Here is a 26,628-nt window from a genome sequence, read left to right as displayed (position 1 = left end):
GCTTAAGAAGTTGCTAATGATACTAAACTTTGTTTTAATGCTCTACTATTAATATTTGTTTAAACTTGATTTTACTTTACTCAGGATATGAATTGCATCAAAGTGTTTGGTCTCTGCTATTACACTGGAGTCCAAGTCCAGTTTAAAATTAGATTCTGACATAAATCAGAGGGACTGAAGTCTTGAAAGGAGTTTCTTACTTATGGTGGAATTCATAGAGGTCCTGCATGTTTCCAAAGATGATGTGCTCCTTGTTGATGATTCCTGGTGGAATCTCTTCAACTCCACTGGTCATCTCCCACAGGTACGTCTGCACAGAGTAAAGAAGACAAGATGATAAGAACAACAACAAAACTAACCAAGCTTGTCAACGGGGTTCCGATAGGTTTCCAAATTTTCGTGAGAAAAGCCGTTGCACAATTCTGGCATGAATCGGGTTCACAGCGGTGGGTTGTGAAGCTGGACTTACATCCATGCACTCCCGCAGGTCTCGCACGTAGGCTTTTTCTGTCTGAATCAGCTCTGCCATGATGAACCTAGACGCACACACAGAAAGACACACACAAGCACCAAATTAGCAATTGTCATACTGTCCTCATCCACTGGATGATAAATCGCCAGTGGCTCTCTTTCAGCCTGTCTGCTTCATCCATTTACGCTAATGAATAATGAAAGAGTTACGGGCTGTAAAACTTGGTCATAAAGCAGCCATGAATGACTGAAATCATGCTGATGATTTGTGCTGCTGCTCGTAGAAAATGACGCAGTCTGCTTTTCCTTTTGTGCACCAAGTGCAGATCTGCTCTGTTATGGAGCACGGCTGTTGTGTCTGCAGTTCTTGTGCTAGCACAGCAAAGAAGACACATAAATCCATTATGCATGTACATTTACATTGAGCTCACTCTCTACTCAGAGCCACTTACAGCTGTAGGGCTTCAGTGTTGACATTACTGTTGACAAGGACAATGACGGGTGCATCAATTGAACCTGTGTCCTTCTTATAAGGGACCATCTCAGTAAGCATTAGGCTGCTCTGCTGTGTGTTTTAGGCACAGAGCCAAACGTTTAATTACTCGTCCTTTGGGGCAATAAAATATATTTCAAACAGGAGGTAAAATGCAGTGAAAACGCTGACTAGCTACGATTTGTTTAGTATGTATGCAGAACACGTACTTTTCAGAAGTGGGGCTTTTAGCTCTGCAGGTTAAATGCTAAACAGTTTTAAAAGGTTCAACCTAGTGCTCAATTATTCTTTCTGTGACCACTGTTTAAATTTCATTTTCCAGCAGGTGTACATCAACAAATAATCACCTGAAAACATTTTTTCTTTTTTTTTTTGCAACAGTGTGTGCTTGTTAGCCACAGCTGTCACATGTTGAGTATGGTTAAAATTTTGCCCTAACTGATGGACAATACCACATGATATTTAAAAACAGACCCCATTTGGCTCAAATCACATAGGGTACAGCATGAAGACGAAGTTATATTCTTCATAAAACATAACATTTGATGTAAAACAAGTTTGATATATGAAGTTCAAGTTTATGATTTGGATTTTGTGAAGAACGAGTGACATTCCTCCAAACTTTGGACCAATCTATAGATGATTCAGTCTTTATTCAATATTTTTACTATCACTACTATGGGAGTCTGTGCATGTTCTAACTAAGTGTTGTAGATTAAAGAAAATCTAAAGAGAGATGCTACACTACTTTAAACTAGCGATTCTATTAACCATTTAGTTCAGTTTTTCATCTATAAACCTGCTCTGAACAATTCTTCTGTTTTTCTGGTATCTGAAAGTAGTTAAGAAGTGGTGACATACTCCTTTCTGCGCGCTGACTTGCGTTTCTCCTCGTTGAGCTCGTGAGCGGCATCCCGCAGCTTGACCTCTGACCCTGGAGCCGTGGCTGGGATGATGTCCAGCTGGAGATCCTTACTCTGACACAGGCAGACAAAGACAAAGTTTTAAGTTATTTAAAGAGACAGATAGACTTAACTGATTTTCACACACCTGTATCTTCCTGACAAAACATAATCATTTATCATTATTTTATTTTATTTAATAAAAAAGGTGAACCCTCATTTACACTGGTGCTGAGGTGCAGACATATGATAAGAGAAGACAACTAAAATCATCAAAGTAAAGCTCGGAGGTAGCATAAAGCAAGAACACATTGCTAAAACGATACAAAATCAAAACTGTTAAAAGCTAAAGATGACATGCTGAGAAAAATAAATAAGCAATAAGAGTAATTAGACGTGACCACTCACTGCCTTGTTAGAGTCTGAAGAGATGCCCAGGGCTTTCTCCAGGCTGCATCGGTACTTGTCCATGCGCAGGGAGAAGTCTCGGTAGCGCTTGTCCACAGCCGTCACCCATTTCTTGATCTCCCCAGCATGACTGTGGCCTTTCTCGCAGAAGCCGTCAGCCAGCTGGATCAGCAGCTTCACACGCTCCTTAGTTTGCTGCAGGAGAGAGAGGGAGAGTGTTACAAGTGCACACATACACAGGACACATGCAATAGCCACGCTTCCATCCAAATGTATCACCACATTTTGAGTAAACCGGCAAAAGAAAAGGCAAGTGAATGCTTGTTTCCATTCACTACTGTGATGCGATTATCGGGGTGGATAGTAACAGATTATATGTAAATGGAATTATATTTATTATTTCAAAAATGTGTAATTAGATTAAAGTTACATTGTCAAGGATTATTTGATTAAATTTTTGATTACATCTTTACAATACAGCCATTTTAAAATCATGACACTTAAAAAAAAAATGCGTCTGAAATACAAGGTTTCCAAGACAACTGCTCAATGCATTGTGCTGACAATGTGTTGTGTAAACTTTTTCAAAAAGTGAATGTAAATTTGTATTTTTTTTTTTTTTTTTTGCAAAACTGAGTTTTTTTCAAATTTTGCTGTTTTCCATGAAGCTTTTCTACTGCAACACACAAATGTAAATAAAATACATCAATAGGTGACATTCTTGTTTGTGTGTGAGGCCAACCTTGGCTGTGATGTGGAAGTCCTCATGCTCCTTCAGCAGCTCCTGTGTGTGGTGGATACTCGAGCCAGTGGAGGTGTGTGTGGACAGGTAAAATTCCCCAGTGTCATGAATCCACTCCAGAGCCTGAAGACACACACACACGCAGGATTACATGTACTGTCCGACAACATGGCAACAGGGAGCAATATATATGCGGGAGTGTGTTGTTACATTGTTGTTGTTTTTCACGTACCTGTTTGGCGCTGCGTTCAAACACGACATACTGCTGACACTGGTCCAGTCGTCGTTTCCTCATGGTCCAGAAGTGGAGAACACGGTTCTCTCTCTGTAGCAGCTCATTGAGGATATCTTAACGCAACAGAAACACAGAAAACACTCAAAATTTAGATATTCAGCATCGAAATTAACTGAAAAGATTTAATCAGTGGTGCATCCTGGCAACACATAACAATAACACAGATTTGTTAAAGAGTTAAGCAGACAGTATTCTCACTTCTGTAACTTGCTCTGCAATTAACTTATTTGTTATTACTTACATGTTATTGGTAATTTTTTTGTACAGTCAATGTATTTTCTGACACTCACTTTTAACTTGCTGTTCTGGTGCTTTGACGTGACTCAGCATCCCAGGCATGTTGACGCTGTTCCTGTGCATGTACTTGAGGAAGACATCTGCATTTCTTCTGGCCAGAGTGCAAGCCTGATAGAAATATCAACACACGCACACAGATCAGACACTTAACTTGATACCATGTTTAGGGTTTGTTTTGATTTTGTTGTATGTTACCTTGAGGAAGGCCTCCTTCTGCTCCAGGTGTTTACTGATCATGGGGGTGACGTGGTCCGTTTCACAGTTGGGTCCCAGTTTGTCAGCTCCTCCACACCAGTCCTCCTCTCTCTTATACTCCTGCTCCAGGCTCTCCAGCACGCTGCAGACCTGTGGAAACAAACACTTTCTTTGTCGTCTGCGGAAAAGACTTAATTGCAGGGGATTTTTTTTTGAGACAAATAAATTGTCACAGTTGAATGCTGAATGCTCCTACCTGTTCAGAGGTCTTATAAAAGGCCACTGAGGCGTTGACCAGCTTGAGTCGATCTTCCATTTTCAGCATGAGCTGCTGCCAGTGGGAGGCCACGCTCTCGGCACAGTCTCTGATCAGGTCCATGTCATAGTGGTTTGCCTGGAGCAGAGCCTCCGCCTTCTGCTGAACCTGCAGGGCACTCTGGTGGGTTTTCTGCAGAGAGGGAGGAGGTGGCGAAAGGATGGGACCAAAATAATAAGCAATTTAGAACTGCAGAGATTAATCAATTTGTTGTCAACCATTAAATTAATTGCCAGCTAGTTTGATAATCAGTTTGAGTAATGTTCTAGGAAGAACTGTCAAAAGTCTCTGCTTCCAGCTTCTTGAATGTGACCGTTTTCTGGTTTCTGTAGTTGCAGCCCTTGAGCAATTAACTAAGTCAAATCTAGCTTCAGACTTTGAACTGAAAACATAACGGATGGTGAAACTCGTAATTAACTAACACCATCTCACCTCGATGGCGTGTTGAAACTGTTCATGTTCTCTCTGCAGTTGTTCAGCTTCCTGCAGTGAGCTGGCTGTTATTAGACCAGCGTTCAGCATCGACTCGCCATTACGAATCCAACCCAGAACCTGAAAAAAAAAAGAAACAAAAAATGTACTTGTAACATGAAAATCATTGTAACCAAGGTACCAAAGACAAGGGTTCTTTAATCTGTTTTCTTGCAGTTATACTGTAGTTGCAAAATCTTGGCCTGCAGATGGCGCCTTTCCTCAGGTATGTAACTATGTCTCCTACCTGTTTGACTTCAGCCTGCAGGTGTCTCAGCTGGACACACTGTTCCAGGTGCCTGCGGTGCTGCTCGGCTGCCAAGTCGAGTTCTTGCTGCTTCTCGTGGAGAAACTCCAGTAGGTCCTGAACTCGCGTAGCCATGTCAACGTCCCGATCACACAGCAGCTCCACACCTGGAGGCGAGATGCACACTGATGTTAGCTCTGGATGGATACAGTAGACTTTGATCTATGCTAGTTGAAGTTATGACTACATGCCCTGCAATTAACTTCGTTCTCGACAGGGGTGGTTCACTGCAAAATCAAAAATACATATTTTTCCTCTGACCTGTTGTGCCGTTTATCCATCTAGATTGTTTGTAGACATGCCTCCTCTCAAATACAGTGGGACTCAATGGCAGTCAGCTTCCAGCGCTTGAAGCGCCAACAAAATACATTTGAAAAATTCAGTGCCAATGTCTCTTTCCAGATATCATGATCCAGTTCCTCAAGACAATAAACAGACCTTGTAGTGAGCAGTTTCATGTCAGAACAACTTCCTCTCCAGCAGAATGAAAGCAGTTTCAGTATAACTGAGAGAACACTGACATCTCCAGACGACTGATATCTCCAGAACTCTGCAACTCACACCAATGTAAATAGATAAATACCACTATGGGCCAGAGGAAAAATATGTAGTTTTGATATTGAGGGAATTGCCTTTTTTAAATCATTATTCACATTTGTATTCGTACCGTAGAGCTGCAACGATTAATCAATTACCAATCAACTATTAAATTAAATGAGTATTATTTTGATAATCGAAGTAATTAACAAAAATTAAAAAATTAAAAATGTCGCAACTCTCTGATCTCAGCCTCTCAAATGTGAAAGTCTTCTGTTTTCTTTACTCCCCTGTGACAGTAAACTGAATATCTTTGGGTTGTGGACAAAAATAAGACATTTGAGACATTATCTTAGGCTTTGGAAAACATTTTCTGACATTTTATAGACCAAACAACTAAATGATTACTAACAAAATAATCACCACATTAATCAATAATGAAAATAACTGTTAGCTGCAGCCCTGTAGTCCTAGAAAGCATATTTACCTCCATACTAACAACTGAATATGATCAGTATATGTTTCAATACACGTGACGTGATGTAACTGTTCTCTGTGCTGTTTTAGAGAGCACCTATTAGCATGTGAGATCACAGGTGAGTTATTATGGTTGGTGAGTGGGTGCCTCTCATCACAAACGCTGACCAAATCTGACCCGCGACACCTACACAGTATCAATATTAAACTAATGTAGCCAACTCAGAAATCTGTGCAGCAAAAGCGAACACGAGCTGCATCCTGCTTTAACCCTCCGCTCAACGATGACTGATGTCTGATGCAGCAACCAGGTGACAGTCAAACGTCTCTTCACTTCTACTTCACAGCATTTGAGATGTAAGAGCTTATAAGAGCGGGATCAAAGAAGGAGGAGGGGTTCAGAGGTATCAGGTATGAACAGATTTCATAAGACTTTTAAAGCAATTTAATGCCTGGAGACAATTTTAAGAAATTGTATATAACAACAAAAAACGCAAGGAAAGATAGCTTTTTTTCCAGCTGATCAGAAAGCTAATCAAAGACACCAAAACAATCTGCAGTAAATGGGAAATACATGCAAATAAGGTGATTGTTAATTCCATCTACAGACCTCAACTGAGTTTTCATCGTACAATGTTTTTTGTTCTTTGCTCTTTTGGCTACCCTGCATGACCAGGTCAGGGTTTGTAAAGTGTTTTAAAATAAAATTTGAGCACTTTTCAAAGTGCCTAAACCAGGAGTGCCCATGCCAATTTTTCCATGCCAGAGCCCTCCAAATAAAATTAGCATATGGCCAGGGACCCCCCTTTTCAACTTGTCTTTAAAAACCCAACTGTTTTTTCGACCTCTGTAGGGCGCTTTTGTTTCAAGTGATGTGGAGTACCCGTGTGGAGCACTGTAGCCAATCTTGGCTTTTGTCAGCTCATCAGGTCTTTTCCTTTTCAAAAACGTGTCAATTTTTGTGAGTCAGCACTAAATTTCAGTAGCAGGGCAGCTTCACGGCAGGCAGCAGGTGGCAGTCCAGGTCAACAATGACAGCTTCTGACATGATGAGTGATGTTTTGACTGGCAGGCAATTAGAAAGATGGGCACGGCAAAGAAGATTTTTATATATTACATTACAAGATTTTTGGTTTGTAGAAGTGATTCGGTTGATGAAACACCAGTTTATCTTGAAAATCAAGGAGTTTATTCAAATTCAAGCATATTCCTAACCTTAAAAATATAACAAAATGAAGCATTTTCCCTTCAATTTTCAAGTTTTCATATGAACCCTGTGTGATGCTCTATGTACAATGCAGTGAGGGTAATGTACTCACCAGAGGCCTGGACTTCGTTGACGTACTGCAGCAGCTCCTGTCCCTGGTGGATGACATCGAAGGTGAGGTTGTTCATGGTCAGGGCCTTGTCAGCGTGGTGCTGCAGCCTCTGCTCTGCCAGCGTCAGGTCCTCCGTGTCGAAATCATTCATCTGACCTGTCAGCTCCTCGTTCCATGACTCCAGGTCAGAGATGATCTGAGGAAGGACAATAAGATTCAAACTTTTCAGAGGCCTCACACACCTTGGGTATTTATTGACACTGGATCTGCTTTTTTTAAAGGAGAAATATTTACATATTTAAAAATGCCAACTGCAGTTCAAATAGTGAAATGGAGACAAACAGTATATTAACTAGGTTATGCAACATTAAATTAAATGACTCCGACAAGCGAGAACTAGTCATACACTGTAATTTGATCAACTGCAGCCGGTATTTCAACTTTGCATGTCTCATTAAACTCTGATGACGCATCAGTCAGTTTATGATTCAGTACAGTAAATACATATTTCTCCATTAAATAAAACTGAAATGATTAATATTAAATAAGACTCACATCAATGGCATCCCTCTCGAAGATGCGGAGCTGCAGGAAGAGCTCCAGTTTGATCTTCCTCTCCTGGAAGAGCTCCTCCATCTGGGCCTGGGCCTCGTCCAGCTGCTGCAGGACGCTCTCAATGTGGTTGATGGAGCTGTTGTGGGGCGTCTTGTTGCTGGAGATGGCCGAATCCCTGGAACAGAAACACACAATTAAGAAATAGGCAGTGAGAGGCTGCACTGTGCACTTAAAAAAAACAGTCATAAAGAAACAGTTGGGCACGACGCCAAGCGAACTCTAGAAACTGCTGCATAGCACAGTTTCCCGTGGCTTATTCAGCTGTAATACAGCAAAGCAGTAGATTTCAGAAATGGATGCCCATTTAATTTAAATTGTGGAAATGTCAGCCTGAAGAAAGCAAACATAATTTAATCTTAAGATTTCTCTTAATTTCTAATTTTTTTTATTTGCAAAGCAAATACAGGCTTTGACTCAACTGAGTATAGAATGAATGTATAAAATACTATTGAGTAAAATGAATTAACTAATGCAAAAACCAAGGGTACATGCTGTACTATAATATACTTTTAAAGATACCTACATACACATATTGTTATACTGTAAGTTGGTGAATTTAGTTTGATTAAAACAATTAAAAGGTTACCATTACCATACCCAGCCTTTAATGTTTGTTTTTATCTAACATGATGGTCAACAATTTTCTACAGTTTGTTCACTTGGTTTAAAGGTAGAGCCTACAGTATATTTAAGATTGTATTATTTCATGCTTCATTTTCTCCCCTCAAAACAACAACAACAACAACAACACCACATATTTTGCGGCGGTCTCAGAAGATATGGACCACATCCTGCCTTATCCATCATAACAAAATTCAACAAAATCTTCTTATAATTTCATTCCAGATCTAATTCACATTTATTTTTGTAAATCACAAGTATCTCCTTTGTGTCATGATGAATCCTCTAGTAGATACAGATTACTTTTATGAAATGGATTTCATTTCTCAACTAAGTCTAGTCAGTATTGTTCCAGATATTAGATGGTGTTACTTCTTCCTTGTTTTTCTTTTTTTGTTTGTTCGTTTTCCCTTACTTTTATGTGACACTTTCTCTTTAATCTTCTATTTTTATTTCTATTGACATTACATGATGTTACCTTTTTATCTTTTTAATTATTCTTTTTTTATTTATATTGACAAGACAACATCATGTCATCTCTTCATTCTTTCTTTATTTATATTGTCACTTTTTCCTTGTTTTTATTATTCTTATTTCTGTTATAATTCTGTCTTATTTTCCTCCTATGTTTTTGTGTCTTTTGCTTCATATTTTTATTTTTACCCCAATTTTAGCTTTACTTTGTCTGTTTGTTTTTGTTTGGCCACACTGCTGTTATACTGCTCCCTTGCTCTTGCTTTGTCTGTCAATGCAGTTTATAAATTATGCTTTTAAATGTGCTATATAAATAAAGTCATTATTATTTTTCTGTTTGTTAAATTGTTGAATAATTTCATACTAAATTGATTTCCACAGGAAATCTGAATTACACTGATCAGTAGGATAACAAAAATAAACTCAGAATGTCTGATAGATAAACTTTAATCAAAGGCCGACAGTGGTTTAAAATCTCAGAGTCTTCAGAGTTTATCTGAGTAGGAAAGTGAAGCAGGTCACACAGATTCTGATTCATCAATCCACCAGATGCACACATGCATGATGCAGAACACACAGACACCACTGAGGCAAAGCATGAGTAAGCAAAGACAGTAGAGGTCAGACGGATTCTGATTGGCTTCAGGTCGATTAATCAGCATGACAGATGCACTCCCACACTCAAACGCACATTCATGATCGCACGTGTGCACACACGTACAGCACAGTCACACACACACTAGCTGAAGGTGTGTGGAGTTACAGTTGCCTCCTGGGAAAACTGCCTTTATGAGCGCGTGTCTAATTGTGTGGCAGCGGACTTATGTAAGAATTCACTGTGGAGCCGATACACCAGAGAGAGAAGGATGGAGAGAAAGACACCGAGAGAACGAGAAGAGAACAAAGGGGGTGGATGAAGAGGGAGGAAGATGAGGGACTGGAACATCCTCTGTATAAAAACAGAAGCTGGACAATGAGGGTCAACTGTGTCCAACTCTACAACACCTCCTTCCGTCCTCTCCGTCGCTTTCTTTTTTGGGGTTTTCATGCATCTCTTTTTAAATTTACACTGACAGACTACTTCATTGCATATATTTACACATTCATACACATTTTTATTCCAAATCACACCATGTCTCAATTAGCCAGCCAAGACTAGAGGTTCATTATGTAAGAAGACCTGTTTTTGCATTGTTTCCTGCATCATTTGTTGTAAAGCATGTGCATTATTATCTTGTTTTCTTTCACTGCTGCTGGTTATAAAGCTCTGAAAATAATCTAAATACAGCTCGTCTGGTTTCAGTTTTAGTCAGGTATATTCATCTCTACCTGAGCTGCTGGATGAGATCCTCTCCCTCCTTGATGACATTGACGGTGACCTGCAGTGTGGTCTGCTGCTGCTGGCCGAAGCGTTTGATCAGATCCTGGACGGCCTCCACCGACTCTGCATAAACGTCATCCAGCAGCTCCTTCTGGAGCTCCTCCAGCCATGTCCACAGCTGCAGGAAGACATGTATTAGCATGTGTATTAAAGCACAAAATTAGCACCAGTCAGCCATCAGCCAAATGCTGGTAAGAAATATGCAGGTGGCTGGTAGATTTGCTTCATTCAACAGGCACAAAAAAATAGAAAACAATGGCAATCTACTGAGCGGCTGGTACAATGTGAACGTTCACTAGTTGTTTCTTGTTGTGTTCTTAACACATGCTTTTCTGGTAAGTGTCATAAAATATTTAGGTAGACCTGTGTAAAATTTAATTCTATCAAAACTGAGTTGAACACATTGTTTGACAGGCTTAACATTAAAACACGTCAACACACACATTTACACGTTGTGATCACAACCTTACATGTAACATCAGTAACACAATTTTGCTTCTGGAATACGAAAACTGTTTATAGTACAGCTGCAAGGCTAAGCCAATTGAAAAAAAAAACATTAATTGCCAACTATTTTGATAATTGATTAATCATTTAAATCATTTTTCAAGCAAAAATGCCAAACATTTGCTGGTTCCAGCTTCTTAAATGTAAGGTTTTGTTGCTTTTCTGGTTTCTGGACTGCTAGTTGGACAAAAGAAGCAATCTGAAGGAATGACTTTGGGCTCTGTGAAATTTTGATGAGTATTTTTCATAATCTGACATTTATAGGTTAAATGATTAATCATGAAAACAATCTGCTGACTTAATCAATAATGAAAATAATTGCTAGCTGTAGCACAGTACAGAAGCATCATTATCACCTTTCTTTGCCTAAATTTCATGGTCAACCCTAACCTCAATATTCACCCTCGTCTAAACCCAGGGTTCTCCTGCCTATCTCAAAGGTGCAGCTGCCACCTTTGTTGAAAATTCTGACAAAATAGCAAAAATGCAAAGGCTTTTCAGGAGGTACAGAAGTGTGAAATGCAGGACTTCTAGGCTGAGAGATTTATCTTCAGGCCATCAGACTGATCAACAGATCAAACCCTCTGCCCCTGCAGACAACCTTAACCCTCTTCACACTACAAAAGAAGCTCACTTTTCACATATAAGTTTTTTGCACACACCATAACTGCACTCTGCACATTCATGCTGTTCATATTCACACTTTGCACAGTATTTCTGACAGACTTTTCTACTTATGCTGCTGTTTCCTACAGTGCTGCTACTTTGCACAGTTTCAGACAGCAGTTTTTGTATATTGAACATTTGTATATAACACGTATATTTGATACTCTATTTTTATAATCATACTTTCAATCTTTTTATAATTTGTATTTTCTTCACTTTTATATTTGTCTCATTGTTCATTGGTTTTCAGAGTGGAACACAAAGGAAGAATTTTTTTGTACAGGCACATTTGTTTTTAACTGTGCATATGAAAATATTGACTTTGAACTTGAACGTTTTTTAGGCAAATACCTTTGTGCTGATTTTCCTATAGCAGTGAGAATTATGATTAAAAATTTGTACTAAATTGGTCTCATGTAGCATGCCTGTTCTGACTGCTAATGTGTAATTAATTTACTTTTAAAAGAAAATAACTGCAGTTTTTTCAATAGGTTGTGACCCAGTGACTCCAAACCGATAAAAATATTATTATTATATTGGACAAATAAGAAACACACTTTTTAAAGGATTTTAGTCCTTATTTTCATATATTTTTTTTCAAATCAAAATTCATCTATTTTTAACCGACCTGCTGATACCTGTTCTTTTTCTTCACTTTTTCATCATGGCTCTGTGTCCTGTTTCATCATAAAATAGAGCCAAGAAATTTAAATGTGCAGAGAAAAAATGCACAATTTGCATCTGAGTGTTTTATGTCAATTCCTGTGCCAAAAGAAACAGTGTCGTTTGCACAATTGTTTTGTTTTTTTTGTTCCACTCTAAAATTTAAATCCCTGGACACTTTTATTTGTCAGACTCACATTTTGTCATATTCAAGTGCACTGTGTAAACCACAAATGCAACGTTCTCCAGTCATTGCCAGTTTTGTCTCAAAAACATCCCTGGAAAACCATGTAAACGTGATTCTAATACTAACCAAACTGTCCTCAATTATAAAGTGAGGACTGGAGAATTGTCCTCAGATTATAAAATGTCTGTGGCAATATACACACATATTCATTTTATCCTGTAATTATTTCCCTCTTGCTCAGAGAGCACTGTGAAAGCTCTCATCCACACAAACACACAGCCCACCATCCACTTCAGCATTACGTCATCTTGCCTGCCTACCTCTTTGACGTGCGTGTGGAAGGCGACAGACATGTCCAGCAGGACTTTGCGCTGCTCCACGCGGCGTACAAAGTCTTGGATCCTGTCTTCGAGCTGGTGGGCGGCCTGGTAGATCTCCTCTGGGTCGCACTCTCCCGTCTGGGCCAGCTGCTCGGCCGCCTCCAGCAGCTTGTCTGCATTGGTGTACGTATTCTACACGTAGCCCGGGGACCAGGACAGAGGGAGATGGATTAACCCGGGAAGGCAATATAATGCATGTCAAACATATTTTGAACACAAGCAGAGAGAGGGCAAGAGCAGAGGCAGAAACAAAATGACAAACAGGATACGCAGGAGATGTGTACACTGATGAGAGTCGGCAATACTAGAGCTGAACAGAGATAACTAGTGAGAGGAAACAGAGACAGAGAGTAAGTGCATGTGACAAAAAGAGGAAGAGAAAGATGCTAAAGGAACAAAAAGCTACATTAATGTGAGATATCAGAAGGTTGATATTAATATTTTCTGGTTACAGCTGATCAGAACTGACACGATTCTACACCCTGTTATCAGTTTTAGCATCGGCTCTTTACTTAAGTAAAAGCAGCAATGCTGCAGTAGAAAAGTATTCTATTTCAAGTAAAAATTCTGCATTGATAATGTCACAAGGGTAAAAGTATTTTAGGCAAATTATCCTCAAGTATCAGGACTAAAATTGCTTGTTGAAAAAAAAAAGCCCCTGTGTATTACTGTTGTTGTTGGTTGAGATCATTTTCATTATTTCCAAACCTGGTGTTTGGTTTAACCCATAATTACACATATTTTATAAAATAATGATATGTTTTGGATGTAAATCTTAATCTGTAAAGTAACAACTAATTACAGACATTAAATAAATGTAAAGGAGTTCAAGTGTCCTTATGTGAATTGCAGTGGTCCAAGCAACAGATTTTGAAGCAGTAGCAGCAGTTTTCGTGGTCAATATAACAGAAATTGAGGAATATATTGCTTCAATCGACCACATTTACCATCAACAATTACTAGACAGTGTCAAATTTTCCCTTTGAGGACTGGAGTAAATGTAGTAGTTACATACTACTATCAAATTCTACATCATTTAGACCACAATGTGAAACTAAAACACTTTAAATGAGACTATGTAGGTTTTCCTTAACCGATTAGTTATTTGGGGCATGAAATGTCCAAAAATAGTGAAAAGTGTTGAATAATGTAAGTCTCAAAGTCAAAGATGAGGTCCTCAAATATCATGTTTTGCCCACAACCCAAAGATATTCAGGGAATTTTGAGTTTTTTCTTAAAAAAATACTGATGATAAAAATAGCTGTTGATTAATTTAATAATCGATTCAGTGATTAACTGTTGCAACTCTACTGTCCTTGGATGGATTAAAATGTGGAAAGTGAGGTAAATCATCAGCATTGTGCAAGACTTGACATGTGACTTGCTTGACCTGAGAAATGATTTGACTTGTTTGACATATAGCAGGGACTCGACTTGACTTGCTTGATTCTCACCACAGTAACTTGAGACTTGCTTGTCACTTGCACAGGTATGAGTTAGTCCCACCTCTGCCCCCAGACATCATTGTACTCTGTATTCTTTAGTCATCTGGTATAAGATGCCTTCTCCTACTCGACCTGGAACACACTGCAGCAGGACCTGACACTGTCTGGCATGATTCCCCTCGGGGATTTCTGTGGGGGTTTCCTCTTGTTTGTAGTATTTAGTTCTGACTACCATTTTGACTGTTTTGTAATGATCATTTTTATGTTTTATTTGTCTAAGTATTGAATGTCCTGTCCATGATTCTGTGCTTTGTTGCTGCTGTTGTTTTGATCAAATTTCTTTCTTGCAGCCATTTAAAAAACCACACCAAATAAGTGATCGCTGTACTGGTAACTCTGTCTTGACAACAGAAAAAAATACCACTATTAACACAGTGATTTTTTGTCTTAAACGTAGTAGTGAAAGTTACTGAGAGAACCAATCTACCTGTGCCACTTCCTCAAAGTCCTCATGTCGCTTCTGTAGAGCTCGGGCTCGGTGGAGGGACTTTCCCACACCTGTGTGTTTGCTGAGGAAGGCCTCGCCATGGTTTTCTATCCAGTCCAGCACCTGCGTACAAAGACCACACGTACACAAAGTAAGACAAACACTAGGAACCAGGCAGCCACAAGGGGGCGCTCTAAGGTGGCGAATGAGCCACAAGTGTCAATGATTATCAAAAGAGCGTGTAAGAGAGGAGGAATGACAGAAATGACGACCAGCGTTGTGCGAGTCGTTGCACCGAGCCTTTTTTTTTTCACACTCCTCTCCTTGCACTATGTCCTTCAAAGCGGTAATGGATAAACAGCATCTGCATGGACAGATGACCCAGTTCAGTTGCTATAGCAACAGTTGCCATGTCAACACACACAGGAATGCCCATGATTTTTGGACAGTATGCAACTGTATTATCATATTGGACCGTTTGATTGTGGCACGCTCATTGTACTTGTTTTCAAGCCTTTATTCTGCAGAGAGCATTTACATTTCAGGCTTTTATCCAATGTTCCTTTCCACTGAACCACACGATGAGTGAAGACGCAAGGTTCCAGCAACTTGCTCAAGGACATTTTGCAAGAAAACATGGCTGCTCCTCTGATCAAACCCTCTATTAAGAGTAGAATCCTTCTAACCAGCAGGCTACCCTATTATTTTCAAATTACTGTCTAACCCTCTTATGTTATACTGAAAAAAACTGGTCCTGGAATTATCATGTACTTAAACAAACGTGTGCATGCATATAAACAAAAAACAAATATACTCTCCCGCTCCCTCTCCCTCTATACACACACACACACACACACACAGACACACAATATGTGTGTACCTGTTGGACATCCTGCTGAAAGACACAGAGCTGCAGACGTTGGTGCAACCGCACTTTGCGGTGTTGCCAGATGTTTTCCAGCTGTCTCTGGTGATGCAGCACCTCGTGGATAATGTCTAGGACGTGGTGCACTGCCTTAGAGTAGTTTGCCGATGCTGTCAGTGAATCAGCGCTGCCCGGGGTCAAAGGTCGCTGCAGCTTGTCCAAAAGGGCTTTACCATCTTGGCTCACCTGAGGAACATTTAGAAAAGAAGTTGTTGGTATTTAATTTGACTCACAACTACTACACAAATGCAGAGGAGTGAAAAGTACTGGCAGAATAACAAGTAGAAATATGATTTGTATTTGACTGTACCAGAAATAAAAAACATCAACCAAATAAAAACAGCAGCCAGCAAACTGTGTTGACATTTCTCTGAGAAAGCACACACTTTAAATGCTATATTTAGAAACTCAAAAAAAGAGATGAAAGAGTCACACAAAGGAGTAATGAGTGAGAATGAAAAGTTATTTTTGTTCTGTACAACTGCAATTCCTTTAATATGGTTCTTGTAAAAGTAGTACTTTCTTTTAAATTACATTTAAAACACAGAGTTGTGCTGTGTGTAGAAGTTGGCTGGAGAAAGTTTATCTTTCTAAAAGCAATTCTAACCAAAAGGCAATATGAGAGGTTCAGAGTTTATGAGAGTAAATTTCTTTTTAAAAGTTTATTTTCCATTAAGAGAGAAAAGCTACCACAGTTTGTGTATCTGAATTATGTCTCTAATAATAGAATGAACCTGCACTGAAGCTTTAACAACAGGCGTATAGCTGCAAATTAAGTCATGACAGTTCATGTTTTAGACTGGGTTTAGCAAGTTAAAATAAATAAATTACTGATTTAATACTGTAGGGACCAAGTAAGTATAAAAAAAGGGGGGAGCAACATTACATTTTGGCTGATCTGTATTCCTTCACAAAAAGTTTCATTGTTTGCCAGCTAGCTAAAAAGAGAGAAGAGAAAAAGGTGCACAGTTTGCTGGCTTACTAAAAAGTACAAAAACCCATCGTATTCCTTGCTAGCTAGCTAAGAAGTACAAAAATACACATTGTATTGTTGATAACGAGCTATAAAGTACAACAAAACCGTGTTACATTGTTTTCTAGCTAGCTAAAAGGTTACCTGAATTATCAACAAGAGTGAAAGAAAGAAGAGACCATTATAAAACTCATTTGAGTTGAGTCTGTCCCTTTACTGTCATCGAGGAACTTGATTATTTTACCTCCTCGAGTACAAATTTAAAGTTATATTGGACTACATTTTAAAATGAAGTTTAACATTTTGGTGTTAAAGAATTAAATATAGGTTTAGAGCACAACTAAACTGAAGTCTGAAGAGAGGATTACATTTAATCTTTAGCCAGTTAAATAGTTTGGCGCAACAAAATTTAAAGTTAAACCAAGGTTTTAAACTGAATCCTTGTTGGTGCAACGCAAACTTAGTGATGTGCTGAGATAAAAGTAAACTCTGGAAACATGTTAAGGCTTAATGGTTTTGCACATCATATATGCAGATAAAGCGTGATGTTACCTCAGAATAGGCAGCAGTGATGTGTTCATACAGGCCTTGGTGGTGGTGGATGGCGTCTTCAAGGTCTTGCAGCTCAGAGGGCAAATCCACTTCACCGCATGCCTTACACCACGAGTCCACATTACTCATGTACTGCAGGGGAAGAAACACACACTTAGATTTACGCAAACTGCCACTCAGACGTAAAGCGTTTCACACGAGACATGGCGCGAGACAGTCGTGTACACATCCTTGTGCTCTTCCCCCAGGTCACATGTTACTCAGACATACCAGAGAGCACAAGAAATCGCCTAAGGAGCATTTTCTTTACAATTACTGAGCTTGAACATGCAGACATGTCCATTTATATGGTTATGAGCTCTCTTAAGACTGTTTCAGAGGAATTATCCATGACTGAGCGTGCTGTTCATTGACCTGTGGTGACTTCCTAGAACTTTCTTTAGCCCAATGTGGGAGGGGAGGAGAACAAGCCAGTGAGCAACGCTGGCCTCAGAAAAATATCAGAAAATTAAAGTGATTTCACTACTGCTGATAATTGGAAAAGGACACATTATGGAACAAAGATTTAAAATGAGGCTTTCAATATGTGTGGAGGAGAAAAGGTTGGGGTGAAACCTCTGAAAAAAAAAAAAGAAGAAGAAAAAAGCTGTTTCTATTTCAGCTCACAAACATGAAAGGCCGGTCTGATGACGGCAATATTCCAGGTCGGAAAAGTCGTACCACCCATGTTCCCCAGTTGGGATTCTGCTTGTGAGCTTTTTCAAGCCATGAATCATTCCATAGTGGCCCGACTAATGAGCACAGATGGAAATAACAGCAGATAACAAATACTTTACTTATATTCCGCATTGTGTATGTAAATATATGTTAATGCAATGCATAGGTTTGGCTTTATAGATTTAATGAAGCCAAATGGGTATTTTACAACCCAGAAAGTGTGTGTATATGTGCCCGTGTGCATCCATTAAGATAGTGAAGGTCAACACCCCAGCTGCCTCCCAAGGTACATCAATGAAAATGAAACAAATATGATATAATGTGTGAATTAATGAGCTTTAGATGTACTGGGAGACGCTAGCTTTTCTTCATGTTGAGGTCAGTTAAGCTAAAAGTCAAAATTCTCTGACTTCAGCTACTTAATTGTGAATATCTTATCTTTTCTTTACTCCTCTGTGACAGTAAACTGAGTATCTTTGGGTTGTTGACAAAACATGACATTTGAGGACGTCACTTTGGGCTTTAGGAAACACCAGTGGATCAATTTTTCACCGTTTTCTGTCTTAACAACTTATCGATTAATTGAGAAAATAATGGACAGATTAATCAACAATGAAAACAATCGATGGCTGCAGCCACACATTATTCTTAAGGTAAACATGAGATGAAACACAATGTGAAGACAGTTTCTGCAGCAATGTACATGAAATTGTTAAAGCTAAAAGTGAGAAATGATACAACCGTCCCTCTGCACCAGAACACACCAAATGTAAAGTCTTGAATCAGACTTCAAAATAACGTTTTGCAACACTTTTTAAGGGTTGGGAATTCATGATTATATTCTATAGTCTTGAGAACTTGAAGACATTGGAGGCCAAACATCTGAGTAGAGCTAAAACAATTAATCAAGCAGTTAATCGTCATTTTGATCGTTGTTTAAGTAATTTTTAAGAGGGAAAAAACAAACATTTGCTGGTTCCAGGATCTCAAATATAGAGCAGCAACAATTAAACGATTAGTTGTCCACTATTAAATTAACTGTTAACTATTTTCATAAAAGATTTTCTAAAATCTAAAAATGATTTTTCATTGCAGCCTTGTTTCTGTATTAGGGCATTTGTTTCTGACTCACCTGGTCACATTTCTGGTGGAAGCTGGCTGACATCTCAAGCAGCGTGCTTCGTTCATCCAGCGCCGCGGCGAAGGCCTTCCACTCTTTCTCCAGCTGGCCTGAGATCTGCTTGATCTGCTGGGAGGCGTAGTGACCCGACTCCAGCAGCCGGTTGCCCACTGACATGATGCGGTTGATGTTGACGTACACATTCTGCACAGAGGAAACGGGGAGAGACAGCTGAATAGAGCAGTTGTGCAAAACAAGTACTGGAAGGGAGAGTTCACCTCTTACCTTTAGACATAGATGGCTAGTTTTTGGGAGCTAGTTTTGGAGAAATCGACCGTAGAGTAAATAATTATAATGGAACTAGATGTGACTGCAGCAATGTCTCTTTCCAGAAGTCATAACCTGGTTACTCAAGATAATCCACAGACCTTGTTGTGAGCAGTTTCATGTAGGATCTATTTTCTTTCACTTTCTTTCCAGCAGATTCTACTGTAGAAAGAAAGTAGTTCACAAGGTCTCTGGATTATACTGAGTAATCGGGTTTCTAGTAGATTCTACTTAAGGCTGAATGATCTTGAAAAAATATCAAATTACGATTATTTTGACTGATACGGTAATTGCAATATGATTTGCATATTACAGGTACAGTTTTACACTATTATTCTTATTTTGAATGAAAAATATGGTAAAATGACTATGACTAAGATGTTCTTTTTAAGTCTGTAGACTCTAATGTGTAGGACAGGTCATCTCTGCCTCATGACATTCATTACAATTTTTTTGACACACATTTTGCCTTTAACAAATATTGTACCTCCTGTGATGTGAAAATTGCAGAAAGCCATATTGCAACTTCAAATAAATTTTGATTAATCGGGCACCTCTAGAAAAAACGTAGTTCCAGTAGATTCTACTGCAGACAGAAAATAGTTCTGAAAGATTCTGCAGTAAAAAGAAAGTACTTCCTACATGGTACTGCTCACATAACGTCTGCAGCTTATCTTGAGTAATTGGGTCATGAACGAGGCGAGGGTTATCAATATACTCTTGGTGCTTTGAGCACCACATGCCAAGTGCCATTTAGTCTCATTATATTTAAGAGAAGGCAAATATCTCTACAGCCGATATCTCCAAAACAATCAAGATGGATAAACAGCATTACAGGCAAGAGGAAAAATGCATTCTTAATTCCAGGGTGAACTGTCCCTTTAAGTAGCCATCACTGGTTGAGAATGAAATGAAAAATAAGAGACATAGAAAAAGTAGACAGGTGAGGAGATAGGCTTGAGGAAAAAGTAAATTAAACGCTGCAAGTGAAAGAGGAGCAGAGACTGAGGCAAGGGTTATCGAATTGTCGGCATCATTTCTCATCTGAGGACAGAAACTCTAGTGGCGAGATTGATTCCTCATCTCAACAGTTTCATAATGGTTACATAAGGCCGACTGTGGATAAAGAATAGGATTACTCAATACCTGGTTGTGCTGCTGCTAGCACGCAGAAAATGTGCAAGTGCACACAAGCACAGGCTGCTCCAAACAAACACTCAAACACAGTGCTAGAGGTTGACGCTAAGTGCAATAACTATATGATTATACAGCACGGGGCATGGACTCGATAGTCCAAGTGGGCGGAAAAGCATTACCTCCTGCTGCGGATGAGATTCTGCGTGCGTGCATGTGTGTATGTGTGCGTGTGTCTTACCATGCAGTTCATAGCGAAGTGGTTGTGCTGGGTTTGCAGCTCTATGGCGTGGGGGTGGTTGTTGCCAATCTCTGTGTAGCCTGCCAGAAACAAACCCTTGTTGTGCATGATCCAGTCAAACATCTGAGGCACGGGGAATGACAGGACAGACAGACAGAGAGAAAGAAAAATGTTACCCAGTTAGCCAAAAGAAAACATATACACAAAAGCTACAAGTTCATCATTAACTTTTCACAGATCGCTGCAAGAGCAGGTGAAAACAAACAGCTGGCACTTAGCCGTGAGTGTGTTTGTGTGCTGCTGCCGATACTTGTCATCTTTCCAGGCCAGAATACTGAGAAATGGACTGCCTCGATTAAGAGTATCCTCTCAGGCTCTCCGAGAGAACAACTCGTGGCCTATGGTGTCCTAGCAACAAGCTCCTACTACTGCAGTGTATCCAAGACTGCAGCTCTCGCTCTGTTGCTGCAACCTGCTATTTTATTCCACTCACTCAAACATGGATCTGTGAATTTTCTCTGCCTGTCTCCTTCTATTCTGTGCTGCAGCTGTCATCACCTGAGCTGTCAGGGTGGCTGCCAGAGTAGGTGGCCTTCTGCCTGCATAAGCGATCCTCCATCTCCCTGTCTGTTATCCTGAGATGTGGCAGAGGGTGAAGCCATTTGGTTTTTACCTCCTGTTTTATTTGTGAAATAAAGTTTAAGCTGCTGTTTAACGGTTAAAATAAAAGGGACATGAATTCATGAGCTCTGCATTCACAAGTAAATCAATGCTTCTCTGTGGGTGTAATTAAGTTTTTGTTTGTATTGGCAGTTGTCAGCCCTACAGTGATCACCAACTGTGGTTATAGATTACCACTACATCACTGCTCACGCTGAATGACCCACCCCTCCCACCCGCCATCCACCGACCTTCTCAGCGTCCTGCTCGAACAGGCGGAGCTGGAAGCACTGATCCAGCTGGAGCTTGCGGACATGCCAGGCCTGGTGGAGGTGCTGCCGAGTAGAGTGCAGTTTGTCCAGAAGCTGGGTGATCCGCGGCACCAGCCCCTGGGTGTCGGCGTTGCACATCCCACCACTGCTACTGCTGCTGCCGCCGCTGCCACCGCCTCCGCCGTTACGGTTGGAGAAGGACTCGCTGCTCTGGATTCGCTGGAGCAACCTGGAGATGAATTCAATGTATAGTGTTGCATTATTCAAGCTTGTGAATTGCTATAATTGTTTTACTGAACAAAGCTTGGCATTTGTTATATGAGAAATGGTTGACCAGTACAGATAGATATCACATCAGCAGAAGTATAATGTTTCATTTGCTGCGATGAGATTCTTAGGATTGTAGAAGCGTAATGTTGACTAAAGACCCTGGTATACTCGATCAAAACTATTTTGATGGAAATTAGAAGTATTTATACAGGGTTTCTGCAGGTTACAAGTTAAATTGAAGACTTTTTAAGACCATTAGGAATGTATTTTAGGACCTATTTCTTATCCATACTGGCAAAAAACAGATAAATACTAATGCGTGCTAGCATTAGCTTCACTCATTAGGCTAAAGCACCAGGGACAGAAATAGTGGTATACTAAAAACGTAATACAAATCCAAACTATCTTACATCTCAGGGCCCTTTTCCACCAAAGGAAAGCTCTGGTTCTTGAACTGTTTCCACTCAAGATTCTTGGAACATTGGTATTATATAGCGAGCCAGTCGAATTTCCACCAGTTTTGAGTGGAACCATTGTAATTAGGGATCCTCATCAACAGAGTGTTGCACAATGACCTGTGGAATATGACAAGCCCACTTTGGTTCCCCAGACAAAACCTGCTATTTTGCTCCTTCAGTTGCTGACCGGTCCAGGGACTTCCATAATAGAAAAAGTAACCTTTTACAGAGACCTTTTACTTGAATTTTTTGTGTTGTGCGTTGTGTAAACAATTAATTATGACTGTGCTGCACAACTGACATTAGTGCTCCATGTTGGTTTCTTTTCGTAGTTTGTTACAGAGCGGGCTGCTACGAGGAATTTTTAAATGGTTATAAAACAGTCTCAACTGATTACTGATGTGTCTATATGAGCTACATAAGCTAACAAGACCATCCACAAGAAGACCAGCTGTTTCTATGTAGTTATTCCTGAATTCCTGTAGCTACGATTTAAACAAGTCTCTCCTGAAAGACATATTGGTGTTGCAATTGGTTTTCAAGAATCAAATAAACGGAGCTGAGTGAGAAGTTCCTTTTTCACATCAAAACAGCTGCCCAATCATGGTGTAAAATCAGTGTGAATGTCTGATCGTCTGTTTCAGAAATTTTACAGAAATGGTTGGCACAGCCACCCTCTATTCTGATCTTGGAAAGGTGTGGAGGGAGGGTTTGCTAAAGCCACCATCTGAGAAGCAATTCTGACAGAGTAAACTGGTCACTTCATCCATCAGTCCATGTGAAGCAATAATAAATGTGTGTCCTGACTTTGTCATACCACAGAAACATAATTGAGTGCTACATAGTTCAGTCTTTTCATGTTTTCAGAAATCATTGTCTATCATATATAATGCTAGAATTTTATTTTACAGAAACTTTAAGCTTTACATATAGAGAGGGGGCACTATTCAACAATCTGAGGCTTGTGGGAGCAAACAAGGTTTTTTGTTGTCGCTGCCAGTGACCCTTGTACCTTTTGACTTTAAACATGTACTGTTTTCACCTGACCCTGAAGCACTCTCGTCACACATGATTGACAAAGAGCTAAAGGGAAGAAGGGATAAAGGCTATTTTTTGATAGAAGAAGGCTTTCCAAGACATGAAAACATTTGGAAGAAGGTGATACGAGCCTTCCAGCATTTGTCCTACTAATTAAGTCCTAAATAATACAAAAAAGAAAAGGCACAACTGAAGTTTTATTGCATGCTCACCTCTGTCCCTCAGTGTCCAGCTCCTCTATCGGGGCCTTTATGACTTTCTTCTTCAGTGTGGCGTGTTCCTCTATCATCCGCCTGGCTCCTTCCAGATCTTGGGGAAAGTCTTTCCTCGACACGGTTTCTTGCATCTCTTCTAGTCGAGCTAACATCTGGGTGGCGTGGCCAGAAAACTCCTCAAATGCCACACGCACCTGGATAATGGACAGAATATGATCATGTTTACTAACCAAATGAAGAATATTGCATATAAATATTGCATACATATTACCACTACTGCTACAGCTGCAAACAGCTGCTGCTACTGTGTAATACAATTCATCTACTTGGTATGTAGCCATTGTCTGCTTGTTAAGTAAAGCACTGCTGCATTTCTAAGTCGTTTGGGGTTTTTAGGGATTTCAATATAGATTTTTCGATCATGCAGAAGAGCTTGAGCGACAAGACGCACCTCTATCCACTCTTCATGGTTGTAGTCCAGGCTGCCATCGAAGTCCGCTGTCAGCTGGGAGGGGTCGACGACCTTTGTGAGGCCCTCTAGCGACACCATGGTGGTCTACGGAGCGAAAGGTGGAGGGAAAGCAGGCGAGAGAGAAGGAGGGATTGAATGGGGTTTAGGCGGATTTAGGTTAAAGTCAGTCAATTGAGCGCAAAATGCTTCTAATCTCTCCTCTCCTCCCACTGCATTTCTTTGCTACCTTCTTGTGCTGCTGAAAATTTGGTTATTTAGGGAAGACAAGGCCAACCCCTAGCTCCCCAAATGTATCAACACAGGATTTTGTTCATGAATACAGAGTTGCAGAGATGCAATTTTTCACTAAGGCCAAGTAATTAAGAACTTAATACATCAGTGACATGACTTCAGTCCACTTTATCCTCTTTATTCTGCCAGTCCAGTACACAGCAGCATCATGATACCATTCAAATTTTAACAAACAGCCACTAAAAACACTTTTCAGAGCATAGAATTAAAACACCTTGGCACAGTTTTTCTCTGATCCCCTGTGGTCGTCCTTCACTTAAGAGCTAAGTGACATTCAAATCCTCTTCACAAAACAACTGCATATTACAATATCAATTTCAGAGATACAGCAAGGAAATGTCTCCCTGTTTGGTTTCAGTGCCTCTGTGTTTCTGCTAAGCCTCCTCCGCACAACACCCCCACACACATGGCCAGAGATGGATGGAGACAGAACGGTAGCTTGGATAGTTTTGTGTAGGCCACACAATGCAGAAACTCACTGTTGTCCTTGGGTAAAAAAGCACACTGGCTCTTGCCAGGGGAAAATACTGATACCGCCACGTTTGCTATTGTTGTTCGAGTTAATTGATTTGTACTCTGTTGAATGGTGAGGGGGAGAATCGGTCAGGGTTGGTGGGGACCGTTTTTCCTTCCCCTACAGGACTGCGCGATTTATCAACAATCAAAACCAAGGTTGCAGGCGGCTCTCTGCGCTCTGGCTCGCTGCTTCCTTTCTTTCTGTCTCAATTCAACACAAAGGGAGGAGAGAACAGAGATCTATCTCTTCTTCTAGTTTTTATTTTACCAAGCTGAGAGAAAATCCATGAGACAAACACATGAACTTACTACAGTAACACTTACTGACGCTCAGAGCTGATCGGTGCTGTGTACGCTAGATGTAGTAGACCCGTTTATTCTTGGAAAACTTCCCAACAATTACAATTACAGTTTCAAATTTGAATTATTCTCAAAAATGTGCTTGATTACTGCAATGATTAACTGATTAATCAATTATTACACAACCAACTGTTTTGATAATCAATAAATCAGATTCTAGATTCTCAAATGTGAATATTTTCTGGTTTCTTTACTCCTCTATGATGGGAAACTAAATATCTTTGGGCTGTGAACGATAAGACATTTGAGGGCGTCATCTTGGGCTTTGGATACAGTGACCAATATTTTTCACCCATTTCAGACATTTTGTAGACCAAAAAATTAATCAATTAATTAAGAAAAAAAAATGAAGGATTAATTTGTTGCAGCCCTAATCATCATGGTCTGAAAAACTTTAAAACGGCACCAGTGCCTACATGGTGCCTGAACCAATCTTTGAAAAAAGGAGCGCAAACTGATGGTCAAAAATGTGAAAGAACGGCTTTTTTTGTTGCAAATTGGAACTTGAAATTGAGCAATATATTAACTGTTAACTATTCAAAGTTTGCTTAAATATGCAAATAAATACAAAAGACTTACATTTACAAAACAAATCACTAGTTACTGAATTTCACCGACTCTTTCAAATGCTTTTCAAATTTGTGTACAAACTAGATTACTGCACTGTACTGTAATTCAAACTATAACACAAAATATAACTTAATGAAGTTCTGCAGCTGCATCTCATTGGCTTGTTTTTGGCAGTTTGTCAAAAGCTTCAAGGAGACGTATTCATTTCATTTATTTTTCCTGTCATGATTTCAATGTGTATGCAGCAGCAGCCTCAGGTAGCCAGCCAGTATCAGACAGGTTACCACAAGGCAAAGAATCATTGGAGAAAGGAAAAAATTATATGTATTTAACTATTAGTTTAAAAAATGTTTTCCATATGTTTTCATGTATGAAAAGACAAAAAAAAATTAACATTACAAGTGGACTGCTTGATTACTCTAAACATCACCATGACTGTGATCACTGTAAGGGGCTTCCACTATATTTGCAAACCTGAGGAAAGGCTTCTGTCATCATCATCTTCATCATCATCATAAGTGGTCCCTCTCATAGATATAAATGTCAAACCATAAAGACACATCACATTTCATGTTTTATATCTATTCTCCCCACTGAAGCCATTGAGAAATCATTTCAGTGAGTGTATCAGTATTTTTTTTTTACTTTTTCAGTCCATTTTGACAATTATGCAATAATACTGAAACCATGATGATTTTGGTCACTATAATCATGATATGAATTTTTCTGAAAGTTTCATCTCTGAACCCATTTCCTGTAAATGTAATCCTTTAATTCATTAATGTCCTCAGTTGAATTTTCTCATTTCCTTACAGCACTTAAAATACAAGCTGAGCTAAACACAAATCCACTGAAATTTCC

The 26,628-nt window shown here is 39.6% G+C and overlaps 1 protein-coding gene across 1 annotated transcript in view; it reads right to left on the bottom strand.

Moving 5' to 3' along the window:
- LOC146312761 (triple functional domain protein-like) overlaps window positions 1-26,628 on the bottom strand; it is a 105,136-nt gene that overhangs the window by 27,086 nt on the left and 51,422 nt on the right. The window contains exons 6-28 of the mRNA XM_084739703.1: window positions 24,010-24,114; window positions 23,556-23,752; window positions 21,557-21,806; window positions 20,646-20,768; window positions 18,956-19,147; window positions 17,107-17,238; window positions 15,537-15,767; window positions 14,657-14,779; window positions 12,665-12,856; window positions 10,270-10,439; window positions 7,786-7,960; window positions 7,231-7,426; window positions 4,838-5,004; window positions 4,552-4,671; window positions 4,060-4,251; window positions 3,804-3,953; window positions 3,602-3,716; window positions 3,249-3,364; window positions 3,017-3,139; window positions 2,275-2,469; window positions 1,826-1,941; window positions 470-536; window positions 201-310 (exon numbers count right to left, since the gene is read on the bottom strand). Of these exons, the coding sequence (XP_084595829.1) occupies window positions 201-310; window positions 470-536; window positions 1,826-1,941; window positions 2,275-2,469; window positions 3,017-3,139; window positions 3,249-3,364; window positions 3,602-3,716; window positions 3,804-3,953; window positions 4,060-4,251; window positions 4,552-4,671; window positions 4,838-5,004; window positions 7,231-7,426; window positions 7,786-7,960; window positions 10,270-10,439; window positions 12,665-12,856; window positions 14,657-14,779; window positions 15,537-15,767; window positions 17,107-17,238; window positions 18,956-19,147; window positions 20,646-20,768; window positions 21,557-21,806; window positions 23,556-23,752; window positions 24,010-24,114 (3,557 nt within the window). The remainder of the gene's footprint in view (window positions 1-200; window positions 311-469; window positions 537-1,825; window positions 1,942-2,274; window positions 2,470-3,016; window positions 3,140-3,248; window positions 3,365-3,601; window positions 3,717-3,803; window positions 3,954-4,059; window positions 4,252-4,551; window positions 4,672-4,837; window positions 5,005-7,230; window positions 7,427-7,785; window positions 7,961-10,269; window positions 10,440-12,664; window positions 12,857-14,656; window positions 14,780-15,536; window positions 15,768-17,106; window positions 17,239-18,955; window positions 19,148-20,645; window positions 20,769-21,556; window positions 21,807-23,555; window positions 23,753-24,009; window positions 24,115-26,628) is intronic.

This window comes from Lutjanus erythropterus, chromosome 16 (genome assembly GCF_056507025.1).
Source record: "Lutjanus erythropterus isolate fLutEry1 chromosome 16, fLutEry1.hap2, whole genome shotgun sequence".
Classification (NCBI taxonomy): Eukaryota; Metazoa; Chordata; class Actinopteri; order Lutjaniformes; family Lutjanidae; genus Lutjanus; species Lutjanus erythropterus.
The sequence above is the reverse complement of the archived record's forward strand: the minus strand, read 5'-3'. Positions and strand labels throughout refer to the sequence as shown.